This window comes from Mytilus trossulus, chromosome 12 (genome assembly GCF_036588685.1).
Source record: "Mytilus trossulus isolate FHL-02 chromosome 12, PNRI_Mtr1.1.1.hap1, whole genome shotgun sequence".
Classification (NCBI taxonomy): Eukaryota; Metazoa; Mollusca; class Bivalvia; order Mytilida; family Mytilidae; genus Mytilus; species Mytilus trossulus.
In genome coordinates this window covers 29,969,463-29,993,594 of record NC_086384.1, presented here as the reverse complement: position 1 = coordinate 29,993,594, position 24,132 = coordinate 29,969,463, and the positions used below count along the sequence as shown (strand labels likewise).

General features: G+C 31.7%; 1 protein-coding gene across 1 annotated transcript in view; it reads right to left on the bottom strand.

The window, feature by feature from the left end:
- Positions 1–24,132, bottom strand: part of LOC134693436 (mitogen-activated protein kinase kinase kinase 3-like) — a 45,163-nt gene that overhangs the window by 1,717 nt on the left and 19,314 nt on the right. Inside the window, exon 6 of the mRNA XM_063554260.1 lies at positions 2,175–2,364. Coding sequence (XP_063410330.1) covers positions 2,175–2,364 — 190 coding nt within the window. The remainder of the gene's footprint in view (positions 1–2,174; positions 2,365–24,132) is intronic.

Below are 24,132 nucleotides of genomic sequence, written 5' to 3'. Positions count from 1 at the left end.
GTCATACAGCAAAACTAAACAAACTTTTCTTGGGTATTTAAAATTGAATTTTGATTTCAAACGATTCTGAGGAGTCATATCTCATGTCACAATTGTTTTTAATTTCACATGTTAAATTAAACATTCCGATGTTTATATGATTGTTATTTATTCCTGCCTTTATTATACACCAGTCCTAGTCAGTTAAAATTTATTAATTCCCGATTTGTAATAATACTGCATCAGATGGGCAAAATATATTGTGTATGGAATGTCCATATGTAACTAGAGCTATATAATTCGGCGTACGTTTTTTTCTTTAAAAAAACAATATGTGTATGAGTCGCTTTTCGTGTTATAATATTGTTATCCAAGATGTACTTGTATGTAACTTTATGATAATTTCTGTTGTTTCATTAGATATGGAGAACATTGTAAAAACTTATTGTATTATTATTTTGTGAACACTGTGCTTATAAGATTTCATTTTTCTGTATTTTCAGTTTTTGACCTTCTCTTGAGGTCTGCAATAAAAGATCATAGTAACTCAGGATTCAGAGTATCTTTGACGCTGCATTTACGATGGTGGTATTTGCCGTGCCCGGAAATTATAAGTTTACATCGTACATATTGTACCTATATCTTAACATTGTTTCAAGTTCGTGGTTTCTTTTTCTTCTATTTTCTTGTGGCTTTTTATTGAATGTTGGGTGTGTACTGATGTTGTTTTTGTTTGTTATTGCATTAGTTGCAATTATCTTTTAAATGAAGAAGTATACCGCTTTTCAAGGGTAATTAGACGGTTTCGCTGAAACAAATTTTAGTTACAGACTATAACTAAGGGAAACACCCTAACTATAAGAAGAGTAACTAAAAAAACCAACACTTAATTGGAACAAACACAAACGCCAACATATAAATAATCGAATTAAACAACTGCCATATTCCTAACTTGGTACAGTACAGTGGTTTTGTTTTTATATTTTTCTGTTATAATCGATCTGAAACGTTAACCCTTTTTAAACTGTTATTTACAGTTTTTCTTAGGTAGAGCTGTTACATCATTCGAAACTTTGTGACTAGTTGTTTCAATGACAACCATACTTTGATTCCTTATTGGTGTACACTACAAAATGCTCAGATTTTGAAAGACCATCGTGAGTTCTTGACCAGTAAGTTCGAGGATAGATTTGACAAAACTCAACCTATTCTCGACAATGCTTAAGTGCTCTCAATTGTAGTCTCGACTTTACTAAACAGATTTGGTTGAGAACTTGATAATATTCTGAATATGAGCTAAAAAAAACGCACGACCTGTTTCGACACAGATTGGACCTTTTAATTTAGTCTTGGCCGACCTGAAATAGCCTATCTTACTCAGTCACATAATGATCTGACAAGATTTTTTTTTTGTAAATTGGGATCATTGCTGTCAAATTCAAATATTGAATTATAAGTAGAATACTTTGTTTTAATTTAATTCAGATAGTCACCTTTTATCGCTATTTTGTGCATTTTTCCTCTGATCTTTTTGTGATCATTTTTCATATCATGCTACTTGATTGACATGGAAAGTTATCGCTAGAAAAGGAGAAATTGACATCAAATTGAAAACGTATTCATAGGTGACAAAGCGATAAACAGATTATAATTGGTATTCTGAACTCGATTGTTTTTCTCGATTCTGCCGTAGAGGTTCGATCTAGAAAATATATCTCGTTAAGATGATCAACGATAATCTGTAATTATTGTTTGTTTTAATCTTTCATATCAACTTAACTTTTCAAAAAACATCACAGCTGTATATCTGAATTATACGCTGAACTTACAGAATACAAGCCTGAGGTTGTTTAGTAGGTATGGATATCGTTGTCAATTCAACGATTCAATTATATGGTAAAAGAAGCTAGAACTATATTTCTAACTTTTTTTTCTTTTTTTTTTTTTAAATTTGCCAGCAATGAATCATCTAACAAACAATATGGCAATCATTAAGATGACTGTCTGAATTTAATGAGAATAAAACAGAACATGAAATTAAAGAGTTGTTTTCGGATTTTGCAAACAGTAAACGACAACAAATGTTAATGAAAAATATATTGTATACAAGAGAATTAATCAAATAAATAATGATGGTCAGGATAAGTATATACCATGTAGCTCAAACTTATGCAAATATATAATAATGTCCTTACCATATGTCAACCCGAACGTCGTACAGCGTTTGCCAGTCTGCAGACATAATTTCTGGTGCCATGTGAGATCTTGTGCCTGTCATTTTTGTTTGCAATCCAACTCCCTCTGCATGTACAGGATATATATATTTGGTAATGCCAAAATCGGCTATCTTTATCATACCAGCTGAGTTTAGAAGTATGTTGTCGGCTTGTGTGAAATATATAAAGGACTAATTAAATCATACCAAACACGTATTAATGTTATAAAAAATTATATCACTACCATGTAAGTGTACTGTTTTAAATGCGTTTGAATTATCTCCCTTTACAGTTATTGTTACGCAATGAACATTACCAATAGTAGTGTCGTCAAGGACATTGTAAAACGTCGCCTGAAGATTGCCAGAATGCATGAAAGCACTAGTGACAATATTTTTATTTGATGTGAAATGTAGTTTGCGAATTTAAAAACATTATATATACATTCTGTACACCTTATTTATTTTCTTTTGCTATATATGTATATAAATATACAACTCGTCTAAACATCAACCCAACAATGTTAGATCTGTAAATTTGCTTTCGCAATTTTTTTGTTCTTCCCTCGCCGGGATTCGAACCCATGCTACTGAGATATCGTGACACCAACTGCACTGCAGTCGTCCCGCTAGACCACACAACCACCTGGGCTTCACTATAATAAAGTTTTCGGTGGCCGTGTGTTACCTTTCCTCGTCAGTTTTAATCTAGCGGCGTACTACAGTACATGATATATAAGGCATGGAGATGTAATTGTTACATGTCAGCTTAATTATCTATAGAAAATAATCCTGCAAATTAATGCAAGATACAGTCACAGAAAATAATTATATTTATAAGTACGTCTGAGTCAGTGAGTCAGTAACAACTGTACAACAGATTTGTCAATCGGACCACCAGCAATGATAATGATTCATGGCTGTGTACAAAATTTATATACAACTCATCTAAACATCAACCCAACAATGTTAGAACTATAAATTTGCTTTCGCAAATTGCTTGTTCTTCCCTCGTCGGGATTCGAACCCAGTGCATGCGATTTGGTGTCACGATATCTCAGTAGCATGTGTTCGAATCCTGGCGAGGTTTCACTGACTCGGACGTACTTATATATATATGCGGGGATCCCAGATGTGGAAAGTGCGAAATGCTAGAAGTGCGACAAAGTAAAATTCTGAAATCCGGCACAGTAATCAAACCGAATAAAAGCATGAACTGCAAATCGGAAAATGTCATTTATTGTGCAACCTGTCCCACTTGTAATAAAAACTACATAGGTCAAACAAATAGACTAATTGATAGAGTGAGAGTTCATAAACAGCAGATAAAAGACCCGTCAATTCGAAATTCTCCGTTCTTAACACTTTGACCGATGTGGAAAGGGAAAATTTAAAATATATCCCTTTTTAAGATGTGGACCGAAGATTAAATTCAGCGTGAAGTCAAGGAACAATATTTATTGAACTTTATAAGCCCACACTAAATAGGAAGTGGAATTCGGTCCGTTAATAAAATTCCGTACGATATATACAATTACCGCATGACGTTACTATAACGTAACGTCACAAGTCGTTACTATTAACGATAACAATTCTGTCTGATGAACCGCTGGAGATTCGGTGAAAGCGCTAACAGAAACAATGTTCGATATATGATGTGATTGTTTTTGTGTTTTTTACTTTTAAATTATATATAAATATATTTATATATGTTATACGAGTCTAAATTGGAAACTACGTTCAAACCTATGATTGTGTTGGATAAAAACCGCATTTACGTGTGCATGTAAAACAAATTTCGTTGTAGAAGGATCTAAATACAGCACACACAACATTTTCCAAAAGACCAATAAAGTGAAAAGGTATATCTAAACAAAACGCATTTTACTAACAGGTCGAATAACTGATGTTTTTTTTTAACCGTGCTGACTGCCATTGGCGATTACCAAATATAATTGATCACATAATGTAACAAAATGGATCTTACTTTAAATTTAATACTACACAGAAAACAATTAACGTGTGGCCACGATGTTATGCCACAAACATAACGTGTCAATATTTTATTTGTACACCAGATCCAGATTTCGACAATAAATGTCTCTTCAGTGATGTTAGGGATCGAAACGGTATATATATATATGTATATGTATATGTATGCTTGTAAAATAAATTGTAAAATACAATGTGAGTATAGAATGCATTAATACGTTTGGTGCAATGTACACGTTTGCCGTCGACCGTTATTTCGTCTTTGGCATGCAAAATTATTACACCATAAGGATTTCATGCATTTTGGGGAAACGTGTTAAGATATGAACGTAAAGGGAGCACATATTACCACAATAACAGTTAAGAGACTTTGTTTTATCCGGTTGCAATTATTTAATTTTTTAATTAAATGTTTCTTTTAAAAACGGGCATATCGCAAATAATACTCGTTTTAATATCAGAAAATAATGACAAATAGTGTCAAATACACGTAAGTTCAATGTTAACCACGATTGCACACTTTTCACCGAAAATTGTTTAAGCATCAGTTTCACAATTCATATTTTAATGGCATTATAGAAGTATGGTACTCTAAATTTAACGACAAGATTCACAATTATTTTTTTTTTTTATGAGTACACTATCAGCCAATTCCCAAGGTGGAATATAGGGATTAGCAAGACAAGGATGCTACAATTTTTTTAAAAAGTAATGTGGAATAAATCTAGGAAAAAACAATTGTATGATCATTTTTTTTCATCAATTTTATGTTTAGGCGAAGTGCACGTAATTGTACGCCCCTAGCGGAATACGGGATTAATAACGTTCGACTCCTCGCTATCTCCCTTACTCCAAGAAAGGACACACGAAAGAGAAAATGCATCGTGCTGTCTATCATAAATCCAACAAGCACGCCCGTGCTGTCTTAAGAAACCTAATCATGAGAAATTATCTGAATTACTCCAGTTAGAAATAAAAGCATTCTATTGTTTCGTGCAGCCTGACTTTAATATCAGTTTTTTTTGTTTTAGACGCATGGGACATGAAAGGTATTTCGTGTAAAATTTATGATATCAACAGATTGTAAAAACGCCTCACAACAGAATTATAAATAAATAAATATGTGACGATTCTACTTCTATTGATATCAAATTAATTAAAATGAAACCTGAATTGACCATACAATATCATTTAAAAAGCCTTACAGTACTGAGCAACATAAAGTTTTAGGTTACCGAACAATTAATGAATGACATGTGATATTAATTATTTAATTAAAAAAACGTTGACATGTTCGTATTTTGTGCAAATGAAAATTTTAGGACATGTTTTATATCCATTTAGAAAATAAGACGATACCAAGAGAATATAATTTGACCACAAGTCTAGGGCAACACTTACAAGTCGGGAGAACAAAGACGAAAATTAACAAATTAGGCCCCAAAAAAGTACTCATAGTAAACTAAAAAGTGATCACTCTAAACATTTATCTTAGAATAAGTAAAATCTATGTCATTCAGCTTCCAGTTTTCAACCTTTTCTATATGTGCAGAAAATAATCAGGTGTCTTCTATTCCGTCCGAAATTTATGGGAAACTGAATCTAAATTTAGAACCAAATTGAAATTGAAAGTACAAATACACATGATGCATGTATGATAAAAATATAACACGTCATTTCTTCTTTTTCAAATTCCAATTTCGAAGAGATTTCTTATTTTTTTTTGTGCTAGTGTGCATCATTTCAAATTAGAGAAACGTTTTATTCCCAAGTCTCAATTCAAGATTATGAATGAGTAGAATATATCATAACTGTTAAAGAAAAGAGGTCAGGGAAGTTTTGTGGTACTTGTAACTATAATTTAATGTTTAGTGGAATGAGAGGTGAAATGAGTCTAGACTTTTAGTACATTTCGATAGCATTTTAAAGATTTACTCTAAGAGTCTACTGCAAGGGATGCTTGAACGACCTCAATGAATATCCAGGAAGATCTCGCACTCGACCAGCTCTATACTTTCACTTAGTTCATGATAACAGATCATAATATAAGAATTGAGAAGCCTTTGGTGTACTAAAACCCAGGAAAAAGGGGGGTTCCAACTATATGTCCCCATTCAAATGCATTGATCGGCCCAAAAGGGGGGCAACTCCCGTAAGGATCTGCCAATTACTTGCCCAATAATGTAAGAATTTGGAGTTTAATATCATTTACATTCAACGTTTTTTAATAGGATATTACTTGTTTGAAAAAAATGAAATGTATCCGATAACAATCGGTTAATGTAAATCATTTTAAACTCCAAAGTTTTGTATTATTGGACTAATAGTTTACTGGTTGTTATTCACTTTGGTTCAAGTCTGTCACTTCTTAACATGGTATTTGTTTTTCGTAACTATTTTTTTTATGAATAAGGCTGTTGATTTTCTCGTTGGATTTTTTTTGCATTTTTCATATCGGGTTTTTTGTGGCCTACACATTATGTTTTTGTCCCTTTAATTGTTGAGTTTGGTTGTTAATAGTTATTGCTTACATTTGTACATCGACTTCATTTAACCAGTGGCGAGTAGCTGGCTCGTTGGATGTCATACCACATCTCCTTATTGTTTTATATAATATAAATATGAAAGCTATGCATTTGCATTATGCAGAGGCTATATTCGTACGGCACTTCGCTAGGTAAACCCGTGTAGCAATACAGTATGAATAATCTCCGTGCATTACACTGAGTACATTCTTGTAACATTTTATTAGGTAAATTTTTAAAGCATCGAACAGCATAATTCTCATAAGGTCGCATTCTTATATAATTAAATTTACACCAGTTAATCTAAAGCATTACCCTATATTCATCGCTATTTAAAGCATTCCCCTACATAAATTTTATTGAATAACACTGCATGGGTATGTTACGGTCGTTATTGCACTGACTAGGTACGTCGATCTCAAAAGGATCATATCAGGTGTAAGGTTCTCATTTTGAATATACATGTATGAACTATCTACTACGGGTAGTTACACCAAATACTCCGATCTTTTCTTTTTTTTTTAAATGTATACATAAGCGAGTCCTTCTTTTTAACCTCATTGCGGTCTAAAAAATTCTGAAGATTAAATGAAATGAAGCGCTTTTCTGGATTAACTTTTATAAGGGACACTAAAGGCAAGACATTAAATAAAGCCACGGATGTATAAGAACTAAAATAGAGCCATAGTATGCATTATGCTTATTGTTTAAATCCGTGTTACCTCAAGGGTGACTGGGGAAACGAAATATGGTCGCTTGGTCTTCTCCCGACCGGCAGTAAAACATTTGCCGAAGAGGAGCGTCCGTTTGGCTGTGCAGGATTTATCATGCTCGCAGTCACGTCCGGTCAGAATGGGAAAGTTAGATACGATGCCCCTTGTAAAGAGAGTGCCACACTCTTTGTCCGTTAAAAAGCATTGCAGCAACTATAATTTAAGGGTTGAGTATGTGGACTGTTGCACGCGGCAAAATGTATGTCTCTATCCAATATACCTTCATTTTCCAGTGGCCCTCCAAATTTCTAAGACCATCATCCCGGATGGCCTCTGTTATGAACAAAACTTCTTATTGTATTTATTATTAACTTGTTCTCGTCCTGAACATGCATGACATATTTGCCATTGGACGTTTAGCAACCAACAATCAATCAATCAATTTAAACCCTTAAATATGGATTTTTAACAAATAATGCATGGAACAAACAAATATTTTCTTATGTTACTGAAACTTCATTCAGCAAACATTACATCATTCTTTGTCATTTAGTTAAGAAAATGGAAAGTGATCGAGATTGGAATTTTGTAAAATAAAATATGTTTTGGCAGAGATGCGTCTTGAGCATGTGTGTAAACATGACTAATGAAATAGGTTTATGATGTAGACTATATTGTGTGCAAATCCTCAGCTTAACAACATGCAGAAATGACGAACATGAAAATATGCAGAAAATAGGTATACTTTTTCAAATAGAAACATGCAGAAGTATCATGATTGAAAACGAGGTGTATACCCTATCTTATTATTAAAGCCGATCAATTCATTCTGACAACACTGTGTTAACCGGGAGAAAATCAAACTCGATATTTGATTCATAAAAGAATTAAAAAATCCATGCCAGCATTAAAAAAGATTCGGAAATCACTCTAATATAGAAAAGATGAAATTAGAGTGTACGGTAAATTTATTTCATTTGCGGTAAATTAATTTACAAACTTTTCTTTTCTTTTGCGACAGAAATATTCTTTTATAATTATTTAGATTATTTCCTTATCAATTTATAGCCTTAGGTCATTTGTAATACATAGAAAGATGGGTAATACACACGCTCGCCATTGCTACGACAGTGTACGGTATAATAGAGTTTCGACGTAGAAGTTGTGGCAACGTTACTGTAGACAATGACGTCGCCAGATAATTTTAATGTTCCGGCCAAAAAACTTAATTTCAACAGAGAGTAGCGTAACAATTAATACGGTTGCTAAGGACTTTCTTTGCACCGATGGATTCGTCTTTCATTTTTAAATCGTATAACAATTTCAGAAAAAAATCCATTGTCCAACAAAATAGAAAATATTGATAATGTAAAAATATCTGCTAATTTTGATGATTTTCCCTATATATCCTTTGTTTTTTTGGTGTATCATGTAGTTAATTTCAACGGCTCGTATCTCAAAAACGAAAACGGTTACCCCCTTTTTTTATTTCATTTTCTGGTGTTATTTTACAAGCAGAATTCGTATGTGAAATTTAAAAAAAAATCCGTTGTGTAGTTTAATTACGTACACTTCGCCTTAAATTTGAAAACAGTAATGCGACTCTTGCAATCGTAGGCAACAAATGTGAAACTATAACTATTATATAATAGTTATTAAAAATTTATTATGATATGAATGTTACAATGCTCAACTATTTAAAAGGGGTTAATAAAATGGTTTAAAAAAAGAAGAAAAAACAATCAAATTTTAAAACAATCATTTAAGTTAGTTTTTAGACGCTATCAATTAAATGAATTGCTTTCTTCTAAGTTTTAACACAATAAGGTTCGGGGAAAAATCAGAATTTGTGTTCGAAACCTGCTTGGCCACAGTATTGTCCCCTGTCAAATTTGGAATCAGATTATTATTTTTTTTAAATTCAAAAACCTCTTGCAGGTTATTGGTCGTTTCCTCTCTCTCTCTCTCTCTCTCTCTCTCTCTCTCTCTCTCTCTCTCTCTCTCTCTCTCTCTCTCTCTCCTTCTAGCTTTGCAAAATATGTATTTAAGAAATATTTCATGGCAGCCGTAGATTTGTTTCGTTTACCATTGGTTTGGCATTTATATTCGATTATTTTACCCTGAACGTTAGCAAGGGGGTAAAATAGGAAAATAAATGACCAACCAATGGTTAAATGAAAACAAATCTACGGCTGCCATGAAATATTTCGATTATAGTATAACCAATTCTGTAATTTTGTTAACCGTGAAAGCCCTATACATACGCCACTATTTTGGCTGTTCCGTTTAAGTTTTAAAACGCCCGGTATTTACAATAAGAGTTTTGTTTACGGAAACATACGTGTGACGTCACCTTGTTTCGTTGCCATACCAAGACAATAACACCATTTCGTGGAATATTCGTTTAATGAAATTTTTACCTGAAAAATCAATTGAAATGGATTGATTTGTTTATTTTGCTATAGACATATAATGTATCTGAACCTTGGCGTATTAAAACTGGGGATTTTGATGCAGAAAATTGAAAATAACTGACAGTATAAATAAGTTGGTCGTAAAGCAGAACAGCTTTTGCGCCACAAGCAGATTTTTATAGATTATCGTTGATTATCTCAACGAATTGATTTTCTCGCTTGAGCTGGTACAGCGAAAGTGAGAAAAGCAATCGAGTTGAGATGACCAATGATAATTTGTTTATCGCTATTTTACCTAACACGAGGTTGTCAATTTCAATGTCAATTTCGTTAGCAAAACATTTCGACATTTTTCAAAAAACAAAATCCGTTTGAAAGTTTCAAGATCTTCTATATAAATATTCAATGTACACTTCACTTATAATGCAGTTCAAAATTTAAGAGATGCGGTAGGATTGCCAATAAGACAACTATCATCCAAAGTTTAGATAAGATGGATGTAGGTATTATAGGCGACCCTCAACCGCCTTCAATAATGGAATAAAACATATACCGTATAGTCGGCTTTCACTACAAACCAGTATAAGTCTGAAATGGCCTACATGTATATCTGAACTCGACTGTACTGATTTTTACTCGACCAGTCTGAATTGGCCTGATATTTACCATAATACTCGACTGTAGTCTGAACCATACTTTATAGTCTAAACTTGAACAATTTCAAACGCGTCTGAACCATGCTCGACCTAGTCTGAACCATACTCGACCTCGTCTGAACCATTCTAGACCTAGTCTGAACTCTACTCGACCAAGTTTTAACCAAGCTTGACCTATATTTTGTATCTATACATTGTATTTTGTCAATTAAGGAACTTGTAATTTAAACAGCAATTTCAAATTATAAATGTATTCATTATAGCATTTAAACCAAAATTTCACAGTGAACATAATATTACTTCAATACCAATAGTTACACGTTTATATATATACAGCGAATGAACCACTCAAGTTTCCCGTTTTTCCGTTTTCGCTCCGTTTTTCATTCGTTCCGTTTGCGTGTTTCGTTCATTCCGTTTCCGTGTCATTTATTTCATTCATTTCGTTCATTTCGTTTGAGTTCATTCCGTGTTACATTCCGTGTTCCATTCCGTTTATACACGACATAGAATGATATCAAGCGTGTTGTTCGGTAAACGCGTAAAGCTAATCATTTCGTTTTATAACGTTTAAAGCGTGTGTGAACGATTATATCATTCTAATGCAAAATATAATTTGGTTCGGTTCACAGTCAAATTTCGTATTTTATAATCACATCATCACATGTATTTTCTTCATCAACAAAACCGACGACCACCACAATGTGTTTATTCATTTTAAATGAAGCCATTCCTGTAACAATATGATTATTTAGTTAAACAATAAAAGAATAAATATACTATTTGTATAAAAAAAATATTGATTAGAATCAGTTAAAGACTAAAAAACGACTGCATACAATCTCTTTGGAGCACTAGCTTTTTTTAAATATAATACTTATAACTTTTATAGTTAAATACTAAACAAAATAAAATTTTGCATGCCAAAAAAATGGTGTTCATTCCGATATCATGAACAATGTATTGTTGTAGCTTCTGCTGAAATTAAAATGAATTGTCAAGGATGTATGATAAACTGTGGACACCTGTCTATATCTATAGGTCAAATTTGTCGTATAGATTTCTATTCTAACGTTAATTGTTGGATTGTTGTCTCTGCATGGAACGTTACACAGTATATTCTTATGGGATTGTTGCACATATCCATGTGAATAGGTACAATGTAGCAATGTGATATGTGTCACTGGGTGTTCAGATAACACCGTTAAGGATGATGATCAATTTATATTTGATGTCCAGTGTCAAATATATATGTAAATAAACGCGAAAAAGGGTCGGTGGGTAATAATTATGACTTCTACTTCTAAAGGTTCACAGGATAACAGTCTACAAAAAGTCATACCAGTCATTTTGTTATTATTAATTATGATCAAACCCATGATTCGTAACTGAATACAAAAAAAATAACACGATCACAATGTAGGAGTTGCCAATTGATCACACTGGTAACTCATGACATTTTAACGCAAACATATTACGTAAATTATTTTAAAACACATATAAACCTATATACTTGCCTCCGTATAGGTTTTTCCGAGGTTTTCGTTAATTGCGGAATATATGTTTAGCAAACAAAAAAACCTTCCATTTTATATTCTAATTGCAAAGTTATGTGTGTTATTTTTCTTATTATAAAAAAACTAATCTCAAATGTATGTCCATTGTTCAATACATACTTTAGACTAAGTACAGTATACTTTTCTGATAAAGATTTCAGTTGTTTGAACCAAAAACAAACTCGATTTCTATTTACTGTGTTTTTGTCTCTCTCTCTCATGAACTTATCTAGCTCTTCCCATACGATTTGTTATTGAAAATGTTTATCACTATCCTCAAATGTATATGTCACGAAGACACAAAAGTGTAAATTTAAAGAACGTGAAAGAAAAAAATCTAAGAACGTGTCTAGAATGAGGATGAGATTATAATTAAAGATGGAACAACGAAATTTCAACAGTGATAATGATGGTCACTGGCTCAGGTCTGAATAGACCGTTTATTATAATAAAATGTTGTGAAATATGGTAAAACTTTTTGTTTCACAGTATAGCCATTAAAACTTGTTGAGACATGGAAATATCTCGAGGGAAATATTATATATTTTACTTCCATATTGAGATTAAATGTATTCACTGGTTCCTTATTTTTTTTAGTAAAAAGGATGTTTTAAAATATATCTATCTTAAAGTGTATTATAAGCATGGCTTATTGTATACGCTAAGTTTCAGCTATGGTTGTCTAACTAATTTACAAAAAAAACAAATGTATAGAATTGCAGTGTGTTAGTTTGTTTATTTTTCTTTCTGTTTTAAATGAAGTAAAATTTATGCTAAATAAAATGTATCTACGATTGCTTAAAAATAGGGACAATATTTCAGTAAGTCTGTGTTTCGTTAAATTAAACATTGTAGATCATTTTTTTAATTCAGTTACTGTTATCTTACTGATATAGGAAAGTGTTTTTTTTTTATTTACATATTATAAATATCATGCATATTATGAAACAAGTATATGCAGCATTGTGTTTGGGTTTAGTGGACTATTAAAAATAAAATATTTCTGTAAGGCTAAAAATACTTAACATGGCTATAAAAACATTTTATTGCAACAGTTGTGTAATAATTAAAGTGGTGACAACGCTTTCGAGGTTAGAATGCATTTTTGAATCAATCTAAATAAGCAGCGGGCGAACTCTGCAGGACATCTTTAGAGAAATTGCCAGACATTTCACACTTACATGTAGTTGTTCAACAGATAATTATTCTACCGCCAATCATCTTAAATTTCTTTTATCAAACGGATCTTTTATTTTTGTTATTTTTAGCAAATGAGACTGATAAAGATATATGAATATATACAGATTATTTTTTTTGGTGTTCAAAATGTTATTCAGTAATATGATTCAGTATTTTAATTTCTTTTATTCAAAATGTTTTAGCTTTCAGCTAATCTGACAATAGCAGTGTAGTTATAACGTGATACCTGTTAAGAGAACGGTACACGAATAAAAAGTCACGGAAAAAGTCACACAAAGTCCCTAGGAAATGAAGTCGCAGGAAAAAAGCCACAATAATAGAAGTCACATGAAAAATAATCACCGGGAGCTTACAATGTGTAATGGGTTTTGCTCACTGTCGAAGGCCGTTATATATATAACTAAAATTTTGTTAATTTCTGTGTCATTTCGTGTCTTGTGGAGCTCTGAATCATCTCACTGGCAATCATACCACATCTTCTTTTTTTATATATATGCATGATATGTGTTGTGTAAACAAAAGCATAAACCAGAACAAGTGGTCGATTTTTTCACTGACAGTTGCTTTTTCAGTTACTGAAACCTTTACTATTACCGTCATTTGACGCTTAAAATTAATTTTTATACGCATAGCAAACCTGTAGATACATGTATGTAAGGGCTGTAAAGCCAGTCAAGTTCGTTAAAAAACTTCAATCATAATAAATGGGGTTGTTTTTAGGGGGGGGTAAATTATAGCTTATGATGATGTTTAAAAAAAAATTGATCTTTTACAAATTCCCACAAACCAGAAATTGGTATTCAATCCTAAATGTTGCCGATGAAAGATTTTAGAAAACCATGAATAATGTAGTGTAGATATTTCAGCTTTGTCTTTAAATTTTCAATAAAAAAGTACCTACAAATATTGAATCAAAACTGTTTGAAACAAGGAACTGGTATAAACAAGTTTTCCTTTTCTAATCAAGTGTACTCATAACTTACAGCAATATGAAATTTTACAACAAATCATCTCAAATATTGCACTTTTGTGTCAGTAAGGACAAAAAGTCATATTTAGTGTTAAGTACAAAGTGTATTTAGAGTTTTGAATTTTCGTTTATTCATATATCATATATTATATAAGTAATATTAAGATTAAACCAGGATAAAAAAAAATCGCAATGATCGTAGAAAAGAATATTCAATAAATATTAAACAAAAAGCGTCGTCGCAAAGTCATGAAAACCCTTAGAAATATACTACAGTTGCATTTTATCGACTGGTCAATACTTAAAGTGTATTGAGGACGAGAAAACGAATAAAAAAGCTATATTTTGCATGAAACAACTACCCAACCAGTGGCGGATTCAGGGGTGGGGGGAGTTCCGGTGGTGGGAACCCCCTTTTTTTGGACGATCAATGCATTTGAATTGGAGCATATAGTTGGACACCCCTTTTTACTCTAGGTTGGGACCCCCCTTTTTAAAATGGGTGGATCCGGCCCTGCCAACAGAGACCAAATGACTTATAGATATTAAACTGGTCCGCAATTCTACCTATATCTTTGTACTGTTAGTGTAGAGATAAGTTAACACAATGTTCAGGGATCCAGTTATTATAGATGTTAGTTGTTATAGGTCACGATCTCTAAATCCTACGCACGTTTCAGTTGAAATTTCGCTGCAATTACGTACGTGACAGGGGTACATCAAAATGATATACAATTAATATTCATAAATTGTATATATTCCGAAGGAATAGTTTAATAGTTTTATTATACAGACAATGACATAAATCTTAAATAATAAGATTTGGTATGATTGCAAAAGAGACAACTATCCACAAGAGTTAATGACAGATGAAAGCAACCATAAGTCACTATACAGAAAATCCATACCGAATAGTAAGCTCTAAAAAGGTTCTGACACAAAACGATTCAAACCAGATAATAAGTCATCCTGTTGCTGTAAAGACTTCATAATAGTTTTGTTTATGAATTAAATGGTTCAAAGAAAGTATCAATTTTTCAATTGCTTTCTTTTGCTTACTGCACGGCATTGCTGTGTGTCTAACTTAATTTTTTCGCGAAAAGAGAAATATTTTGTTAAAAAAAGAACAATCTAAACATCAGAGATAGATACATTTAATTTCAGTTCTGTTCCCGTATCTTTTCGCAGTTTTTCTTTAATGTTTTTCTCTTTTTGTTTCTAATATGCAAGGTGTTATTCAATTAACTCCCTGTTTTGAATATTTCTGGTTTTTTTTGTCTATAAAACTGATGTTTTTATAAAATGCCAGAGATATATTTTATGAAATATGAAATGAAATGTTTATTATCTTCATTGGAGTTGTATACGTAGCACGCAATAAATTAATTCCTGTATCGTACAATATTTGGTTTATGGTCCATTTTATTTTCCACTAAACTATTCTAAACATTTAATCATAGTTTTGCCAAGTTCTTTTTCAATAATTTTGATAACCAAATGCATATAAAGTGTTTTGTGCTAAAAAAATCTTGATTTAAACCCCAAGTGCTTATATGACTATATCTTTTATTTCGAGTCTGTTTCACCATTAGAAAAAGAGGATAGATCGTTGATGATACTTGCTTGTCATGCAATTTGTCCCGAATATTAAAACAAAAATCTGTTAATTGGTCTTTGATAAAAGAAAACCGCCATTTGAAAATTCTGAGAGCACCCTTTCCGCTTTATTATTGATAAATTATTATGGCTTAGATTTCGTCGTCTTCATAGTACATACATGTATGTATATGTGTAAAATGAAAAACATCATCGAACCTTCCACCTAGCAGTAAAACAAAATGCCGTGAACAGAGATATAAGTATGGATGAGCAGGCAGTATAGACATCCAATTTTCGTTGAAAACGGACGCTAAAACCGACGACTCGTGTAACATCGAGTAGGTACATTACAGTGCAATATGCGAATTAACGAACAATTACAACAACACTTTGAATGATCGTATATATGTGGCCTGCTGTACTTTCAAAATGTATGCCCCTTTATAATATTTCTCCAATGTTCAGTAGCTGTCAAATTCTTACCCTATTTTGATGAACACATTTTAGTATTGTAAGAGTTTGTTATTACCACTATTTCATCCGGAATTGAAGTGAAATATTTGCCACTGTACGTTTGGAAAACGTAACAAAATAAGCTAAGAATCGATTCACAAAGCTATCATACATTATGTTACTTGACAAAATAAAAAGAATTGATAATTTGATTCTATTATAAAAAAAAAAATTCGAAGACATATGTTTTAGTATTAAAGTTTGAATAAGTACCTATCTGTCGTAAATATAAGGGAGTCTTTCAAATCTTATTCAGTTGGGTTACGGGGGTTGGGACCAACTATTTTTTACGATCAATGCTTTTGGATGGGGTCATATGATTGGAACTCTTCTTTATCCTGTGTTGGAACCCCACTTTTTTTTAAAATGGCTTGATCCGACCAAGAATATTTTCTATTTCCATTATAGATACGTGTATGTATATGACCATGATTTGAAAATACTGGATATTTCCAACTTAACATGACGTAAAATTAAGAATGGAAATGGGGAATGTGTCAAAGAGACAACAACCCGACTAACGACACGAAAACAGCCAAAGGCCACAAATGCGTCTTCCTGACATCGAGAAAATCCCGCACCCGCAGTCGTGCTTCAGTTGGCCTCCAAAATAATGTGTACTAGTTCAGTGCTAATGGACGTCATACTCAATTCCGAAATATATTAATGAGCTAAAATTAAAAAGCATACAAGACTAAAAAAGACCAGATGCTCCTGACTTGAGACAAGCACAAAATACGGAGGGGCTAAACATGTTTTATATTAAAGGTATACATTAATATGTCAAAGCTTATGACATGAAAAATAACATACTAGTATGCATTCTATTTAAACAAGCTATAAAGGGTCCCTTTATATATACACATATTGACATTTTGGCAATTTTTAAGTTTGCTATAACAATTTTGTAACGATTAAATCTTAACGAAACAAGTTTTTAAAAAAAATAAAATTTTCTGATTTATAACAGTTTAAACTAAATCATAATATTGGTAAACTATCGATGATAAACGTGATTAAACTGAAACATTATTCCGATTTTAGTTCGAACACCTAAAAGTTCCAAATTGTGAAATAGATAGCGACTAGTTATTTCTCTCCCAAGGTGGGAAACTTCAAAGAGTGACGATGTGATAGACGGATGCTAAAAATCAACATGTACATTATATGGACATGATGAACGAGAAATAAAAAGGTGTTTCAAGTATGAAGTTATTCTGGAAACTGTTATCAATTAGCGAGATTCCGATCAAAGCTTTGTATTTGCGGTCGGCGAAGAACGCAAAAAAAGCACAAATTAAGAGTGATGTTATTAATTTAAAAGATCATAAAGATTATTTTAAAGATGATTATTTCTATTTCCAACTGGCAAGCCAATCGTCACTTACTTGCATATTACATCAAAACAAATATCTTATAAGAGTATATATTTTTTCATATTTGGTATTTATTTTACTGTCTAAGACAATTCCAATATTTTCATAGTATTTTTAGATATTCAAAGCAGTTTTATTTCTTTTTCAAACACTTTTAGAATGACTCCCTTCTCTTGTGTCTTGTTATCAACCGTTTAATTGTTTTGAGCCATATAGGTAAACAGAAAGTACTATATATTGAATGATTATGTTCTTCACTGAATAGTCTCCATATCAGTATATCAGTGAGCGTAATTCGTCCTGAGCATGCATGATATATGTGCCACTGGACGTTAAGAAACCAACAACCAATCATTACCGGTGTTTGCACTTGAATAAAAACAAAAACATTGTATATGTAGATAATACTGGACTTGGCCTGCTTATGCAGATATATTAACAGAATTTAGTTAATGGTTTAATTGAAGAATGTCGTTTGCAGTATATTGTACTAGATTTGAAAACGGTTAAATACATGTATACTGTTCATACGCTAATATAAAAAAAAAAAAAAAAGGGATATGTTTTCACTACAGTCATGGTAAGACATGGTTTCCCTACGTGAAACGGAATAAGAAGATTTGTTATTTTATTTTTCGTAAAACCGTAATATGCGTTAGATTAATTACAAACACGAATACAGTCATTCATTTCTTTAATGAAAAAAAACCTATGCAAATCGTTTGACGTTGAAAACGAAAAAGATTGAAACACAAATGTTAATATAATAATTTCTATATCTTTTAACCAGGGAGAGCGACTGTCACTAAATTATGTTTCTGAGATACCCTTTTAAATTTGTCCACGTCTTTTACGATGTATATTTCACTTACTAATATGAAGATCCCTAAGCAAAATAAGTAGAAAAAATGACAACTTTAATAATAGATGTGAATAATGAAATAAAGAATGTTTGCGTACATTTTTTGTTTACAAGTAATATGCATTTTTTTTAAGAACTCGTATAACAAGCCGGCAAAAGAAGAGAAAGTATTTTAATATTTAGATTGATCTTGTTAGCCTTTCATAATTTAATTTTTTTTTTATGTTACTTGTCTTTTTATACATTAATTTCAGACTTATTACTTTTATTTTAAATGCAATAACGAAATAATGTAATGAATAAAACTATTCATAAATAAATATAATGAGTAGTATAATATACCGATTAATTTTAGTATATTTATTCGTTTCATTTGGAAATTTGAAAACTAGCATAATCGCCAAACAACCAATCAGGTGAGATAGTATCGTTTCTGAACGGAACATGTTTGTTTACACGGAATATACTGATCGTTTCGTTCGTTTCGTTCTCACACGACTGTGAGCGGAAAACACGATTTGACTTCTATGAATGAAATGAGTGGAGGAACACGATTCTGACTGATTTAACTCGATCGTTCTCATTCCATTCCACTCGCGTGTTCGTTCCGTTTTCGTTCCGTGTAAGAGGGAACGTTGAGTGGTTTAGTAGCTGTATAACAAGCCTTTAAAATAAAATAAAGCAAGCTGATCAAATTATCTCAAAAACTGAATTATGACTATTATTTTCAAATATATTTTATGTTTTAATATAACTGGACAGTTCTAATCATTTAAACTTAAGCATCTTAAGCCTAGTGAAGATTTAAGATTTCAGTTGAGTAAAGTAAATAATGCAGTGCATTTTTGTTTTCATAATAAAATACATATGCATGTAACATTTGTGTAAAATAGCATATAATCAATTTAATTGACACCTTTGTTTTGTAAAACCTTGAATTTATAAAATCATTATAAATAACCTTTTTAATCCGTGGAAATGTGTTCCAAAGTGGCAGTAGTTTAAAAATCTACGTGTGCAATTGAGACCCATCAAAATGAGCAAGTCTTCAATACTGTTTGAATCAAGAAACTAATTGATCCTATAAAACAGATACCACCAATAAAAACTTGTTAGGTTTAAATGTGTTTTATTTGTACATTTCAATCTTAATCATAAATTTCTTCGTCTATTGAAACCTTTACGATTTTTTCTCAGTGCCTTTTTTATAAAGAGACGTACCACCACTTCTAACCGTGTATGAAATAAACCCCGCCTATTACTACCAAATATGGATTATAAAGGGACGTAACTCCACTACTAACCGTGTATGAAATATGTTCCGCCTCTCTACTAAAAGAGGGACGAAAGACACCAAAGGGACAGTCAAACTCGTAAATCTAAATCAAACTGACAACGCCATGGCTAAAAAAGAAAAAGACAAACAGAACCTAATATGAAAAATACACGATCTCCATGAGGACGCTTTTAACCAATCACATTCCTAGAAATGTATAAGAGGTAAGTTTATAGTTTATACACTAATCAGAAGAACAATTTAATTAATTGTATTCATTTCTTTATTTTTTTATTCTTTTTTCAATCTGACTTATATCACAATTACATATCCAAAATTATAATAAAAGATATATATTTCTAATATAGGTTGGAAAATTAAGGGATTGTGTTGGCGGTTGCGTATTGTACCTCATTTAAAAGAAAAATATATTTCTATATTTAACCATGAAACCTATGTAGCCTTTATTTCGATATTTTAGAAAATTAAGACTAAAAAAATGCCAAGCAAAAATCACCTTACTACAGTTGTATTACCCTCAGTATACATGTAAGTGTAGTTTTTAGGTAAAACAAATATGTTATCTAACTCTCAAACTTTAAAATTAGTAAAATAAAATTATTATAAAAGATAATCTAATTGAACCTTCTCTATTTGATAAATATGAGAATCATGTAAAGATGTTAAAATTGACTTTATATTTTTGTGACAACGTCAGGAAAAAATTTTACATTCAAGGACAAATAAATTGTAAAACCGTAGGGGTAGTATATGCAATTATTTGTACAAAATGTGAAAAAAGTTATATTTGTAGGACAAACGGGTGATACACTTTATAAACGAATGCTATTGAACTTTTCAAAAATACGAACAAAGAAAACAGTAGATTCAGTAGCCAACCATTTCCTTCAGAACATTCGTTCAATAACAAATTTAAAAGTTGTCGCCATACATTGTAGAAAGAGTATTTGGGACAGAAACTTACAGAAAAACTAAAGAAGTCTTTAGAATAAAAAAAAAAATAAAAAATTTAGAACCTAAACTCAACACAATGTATAAACGGTAATAAACAGATTTATAATAAAAAAAAGCGAAAAACGCGTCAAATGAACGTCACAGAAGTTATTATAACGTAATGTATCCAAGTGATGTAATTGTTGTTTCAATGTTAAAATTTATTCCAATGAAGAATGCCGTAATGGCCGAAACATATGCGAATTTGTGTTACAGTTTTTATTATATATATATATATATCTTTCAGACATTCAGACTCATATACATATATATATATATATATATATATATAAAATGACTGAATAAATAGTCAACGATAAATCTTTTGGGGCGATGGATCATATACACATGATGCAGTACACTACAAAATATAATATATAACAAGTCTAAAAGAGTACAACACCACCAAAAACACATTGAAACGAACAATATGTTAGATATTTTGGTTAAACTGATATCCTTCCTCGGTAATCAGCTTTCGCTGGCCATGTGTTACCTTTCCACGTCAGTTTTAATCTAGCGGCGTACTACAGTACATGATATATAAGGCATGAAGATGTTATTGTTACAGATCAGCTAAATTATCTATAGTAAAGGATCCTACAAATTAATGTCAGATACAGTCACAGAAAATAATAATATTCATAAGTACGTCTGAGTCAGTGACAACCCTACAACAGATGTATCCATCTGATCGCCATCAATGATGGTGATACATGGCTGTGTACATAATGTATATACAACTCGTCTAAACATCAACCCGACAATGTTAGATCTGTTCCCTCGCCGGGATTCGAACCCATGCTACTGTGATATAGTGACACCAAATCACCTGCACTGGAGCCGTCCCGCTAGACCACACGACCACCTGGGTTCTAAAAAAAAGAGCTTTCGCTAGCCATGTGTTACCTTTCCACGTCAGTTTTAATCTAGCGGCGTACTACATTACATGATATATAAGGCATGAAGATGTTATTGTTACAGATCAGCTAAATTATCTATAGTAAAGGATCCTACAAATTAATGTAAGATACAGTCACAGAAAAAAATTATATTCATAAGTACGTCTGAGTCTTTATTTTATTGTGGATGTTGTCAAATCAGTTAAAAAGATTTTTTTTAACTGTTAAAAAAATAGATTATGTTTTCAAGTATGGTTCAGACAGGTCGAGTATTGTTCAGACCTTTGGTCTAGTATAGTTAAAAAATAGGTCGAGTACAGGTCGAGAACGGGTTAAGACTCTTTGGTCGAGTAACACTTCAGACTATTTTCAATGTCAAAAATAAGGGTCAAGTACAGATCAGTACAGACGAGTACGGTTAAGACTGGGGTCGTGTGATGTCAAGTAAAATTCAGAACAATTCAGACTGGTCGAGTAAAAATCAGTACAGTCGAGTAAGGATATAGGTCATTGCAGACTGTTACTGGTTTGTAGTGTAGGAAATGCATCAGCAAATGAAACGATTCAATTTATATAACTTACATGATTATTTATACAGTAAGCAAGCATTTACGAAAAACATATATTTCACAAACAAAAAACCTAATTCTATTTTTAATAGTATAAACTGATACTCGATCATTATGCAGCATGATGATAAAGTATCAGCATGTAATTTATGCTACTCAGTCGTGCTGATACTTTGTCAGTATATATATGCTTATAATTTATCATTTTGTGCTGATATTTGGTCATTATACTGCAATCAGCTATTTTACTATACAAATAAAGCTATACGTATACACGTTAGCTTTATACGTCAATGACCCCAACTAACATATAAGCCCCGCCTCCTTATTGTATTTCATCAACAACGTCACTTGTCACGACCATGACAACGTAAAGTAACAATGGTCAAACTTTTATGAATTTAATAAAGTTGAGAATGGAAATAGGGAATGTGTCAATGAGACAACAACCCGACCAAATTAAACTTTTATGTCTTCAAATTGGTTATTTATATACCATTTTTATCAAATGTTATTAATTAAGTAAATTTTCCCTTTCTAATTCCTTAATATGTCAATGTCTTATCGCCTGGACTACGCTCATAGGGAAATATCCCAAAATGGTACCCCAAGAGGGAAATTCCAAACGCTTTTTTTAACATTTTTTGTTATATTTTATTTTTATTTTTAAATTTTCTTTTTCGATTTCAGTATAAAGACAATATACGTATAGTGTCTTGAAATATGAAATTTATTTGTATTCGGCATGAAACGGGAAAATGCTTGGTAAAACCTCACATTTTTCCGTTTCAAAGCCTCATACAAATAAATTTCATATTTCAAGACACTATACGTATATTGTCTAATTATATGAAAATCCTTTGTCATAATTATAATACTTTGTTATTATATATGTAATATTTGTCATCATGATATTTTTCCATTTTTCCATTTTCTAATTCTTTGTTATTATATGTTGTTATATTGTCGGTATTAAGGGTCACGATACTGGTAATTTGACTATTTGCCCTGTTATTTGTCTTCATGCTATTTTGCGTTTTTGTTTGACAGACTTGAGACGTAACCAGGTCACAATCTAAGGCATAAAGCACGGTGTTTTACTTTTAGAAATTGCTCATTAAACTTGTATATCTGTTTGGGTTGCCCACTAAATTTTGTCAATATAACATATCTATAAACAGCAGTCATACAACTAAGTGGTTCTTAAATTCGGTTCCACTCAACATGTTCTTCGAAAAATTCATGTTCAAAGTCTAGAATCCAAAAGAATATAATAAAATGTGATGATGATCGATGAATTAGCTTTAAACTATGGAACGCCGGAACTGTCTTATAGTGTAAATATTTAATGTGTTTTGTCGCTTTGCCTTTACGTCCTGTCATTTCTTCTTTATGTTATGTGCAGATGCCTTTATATCCTGACATAGCATGTCTGTGTTATGTCAAAGTAGTAATTTGTTTGGTAAAACAATTGTATGATATGTCATTGCTAAATTTTGTTGTGTATATTATGCATTTCATAATGCTGTAACTACTATATATTCTGTGAATACTTTGAAACTTTATGATCAACCACCTTTTCATTCTTTCATATTTTATCTATGTTGTGTCTATTTTCTTTCGCGTAATACAGTTAGTACTTGCGTCCTGTCTCAAGTGTTATTGTTATGTCAAATGTTCTAAGCGTTTTGTTTCGATACACCTTTGTTCTATGTAAATCTCATGATATTATAGTCTTTTGGCGTTATGTTGTGTTTATGCATATGTATCTCCAGTGAAAAACATAATACATCATGGTATA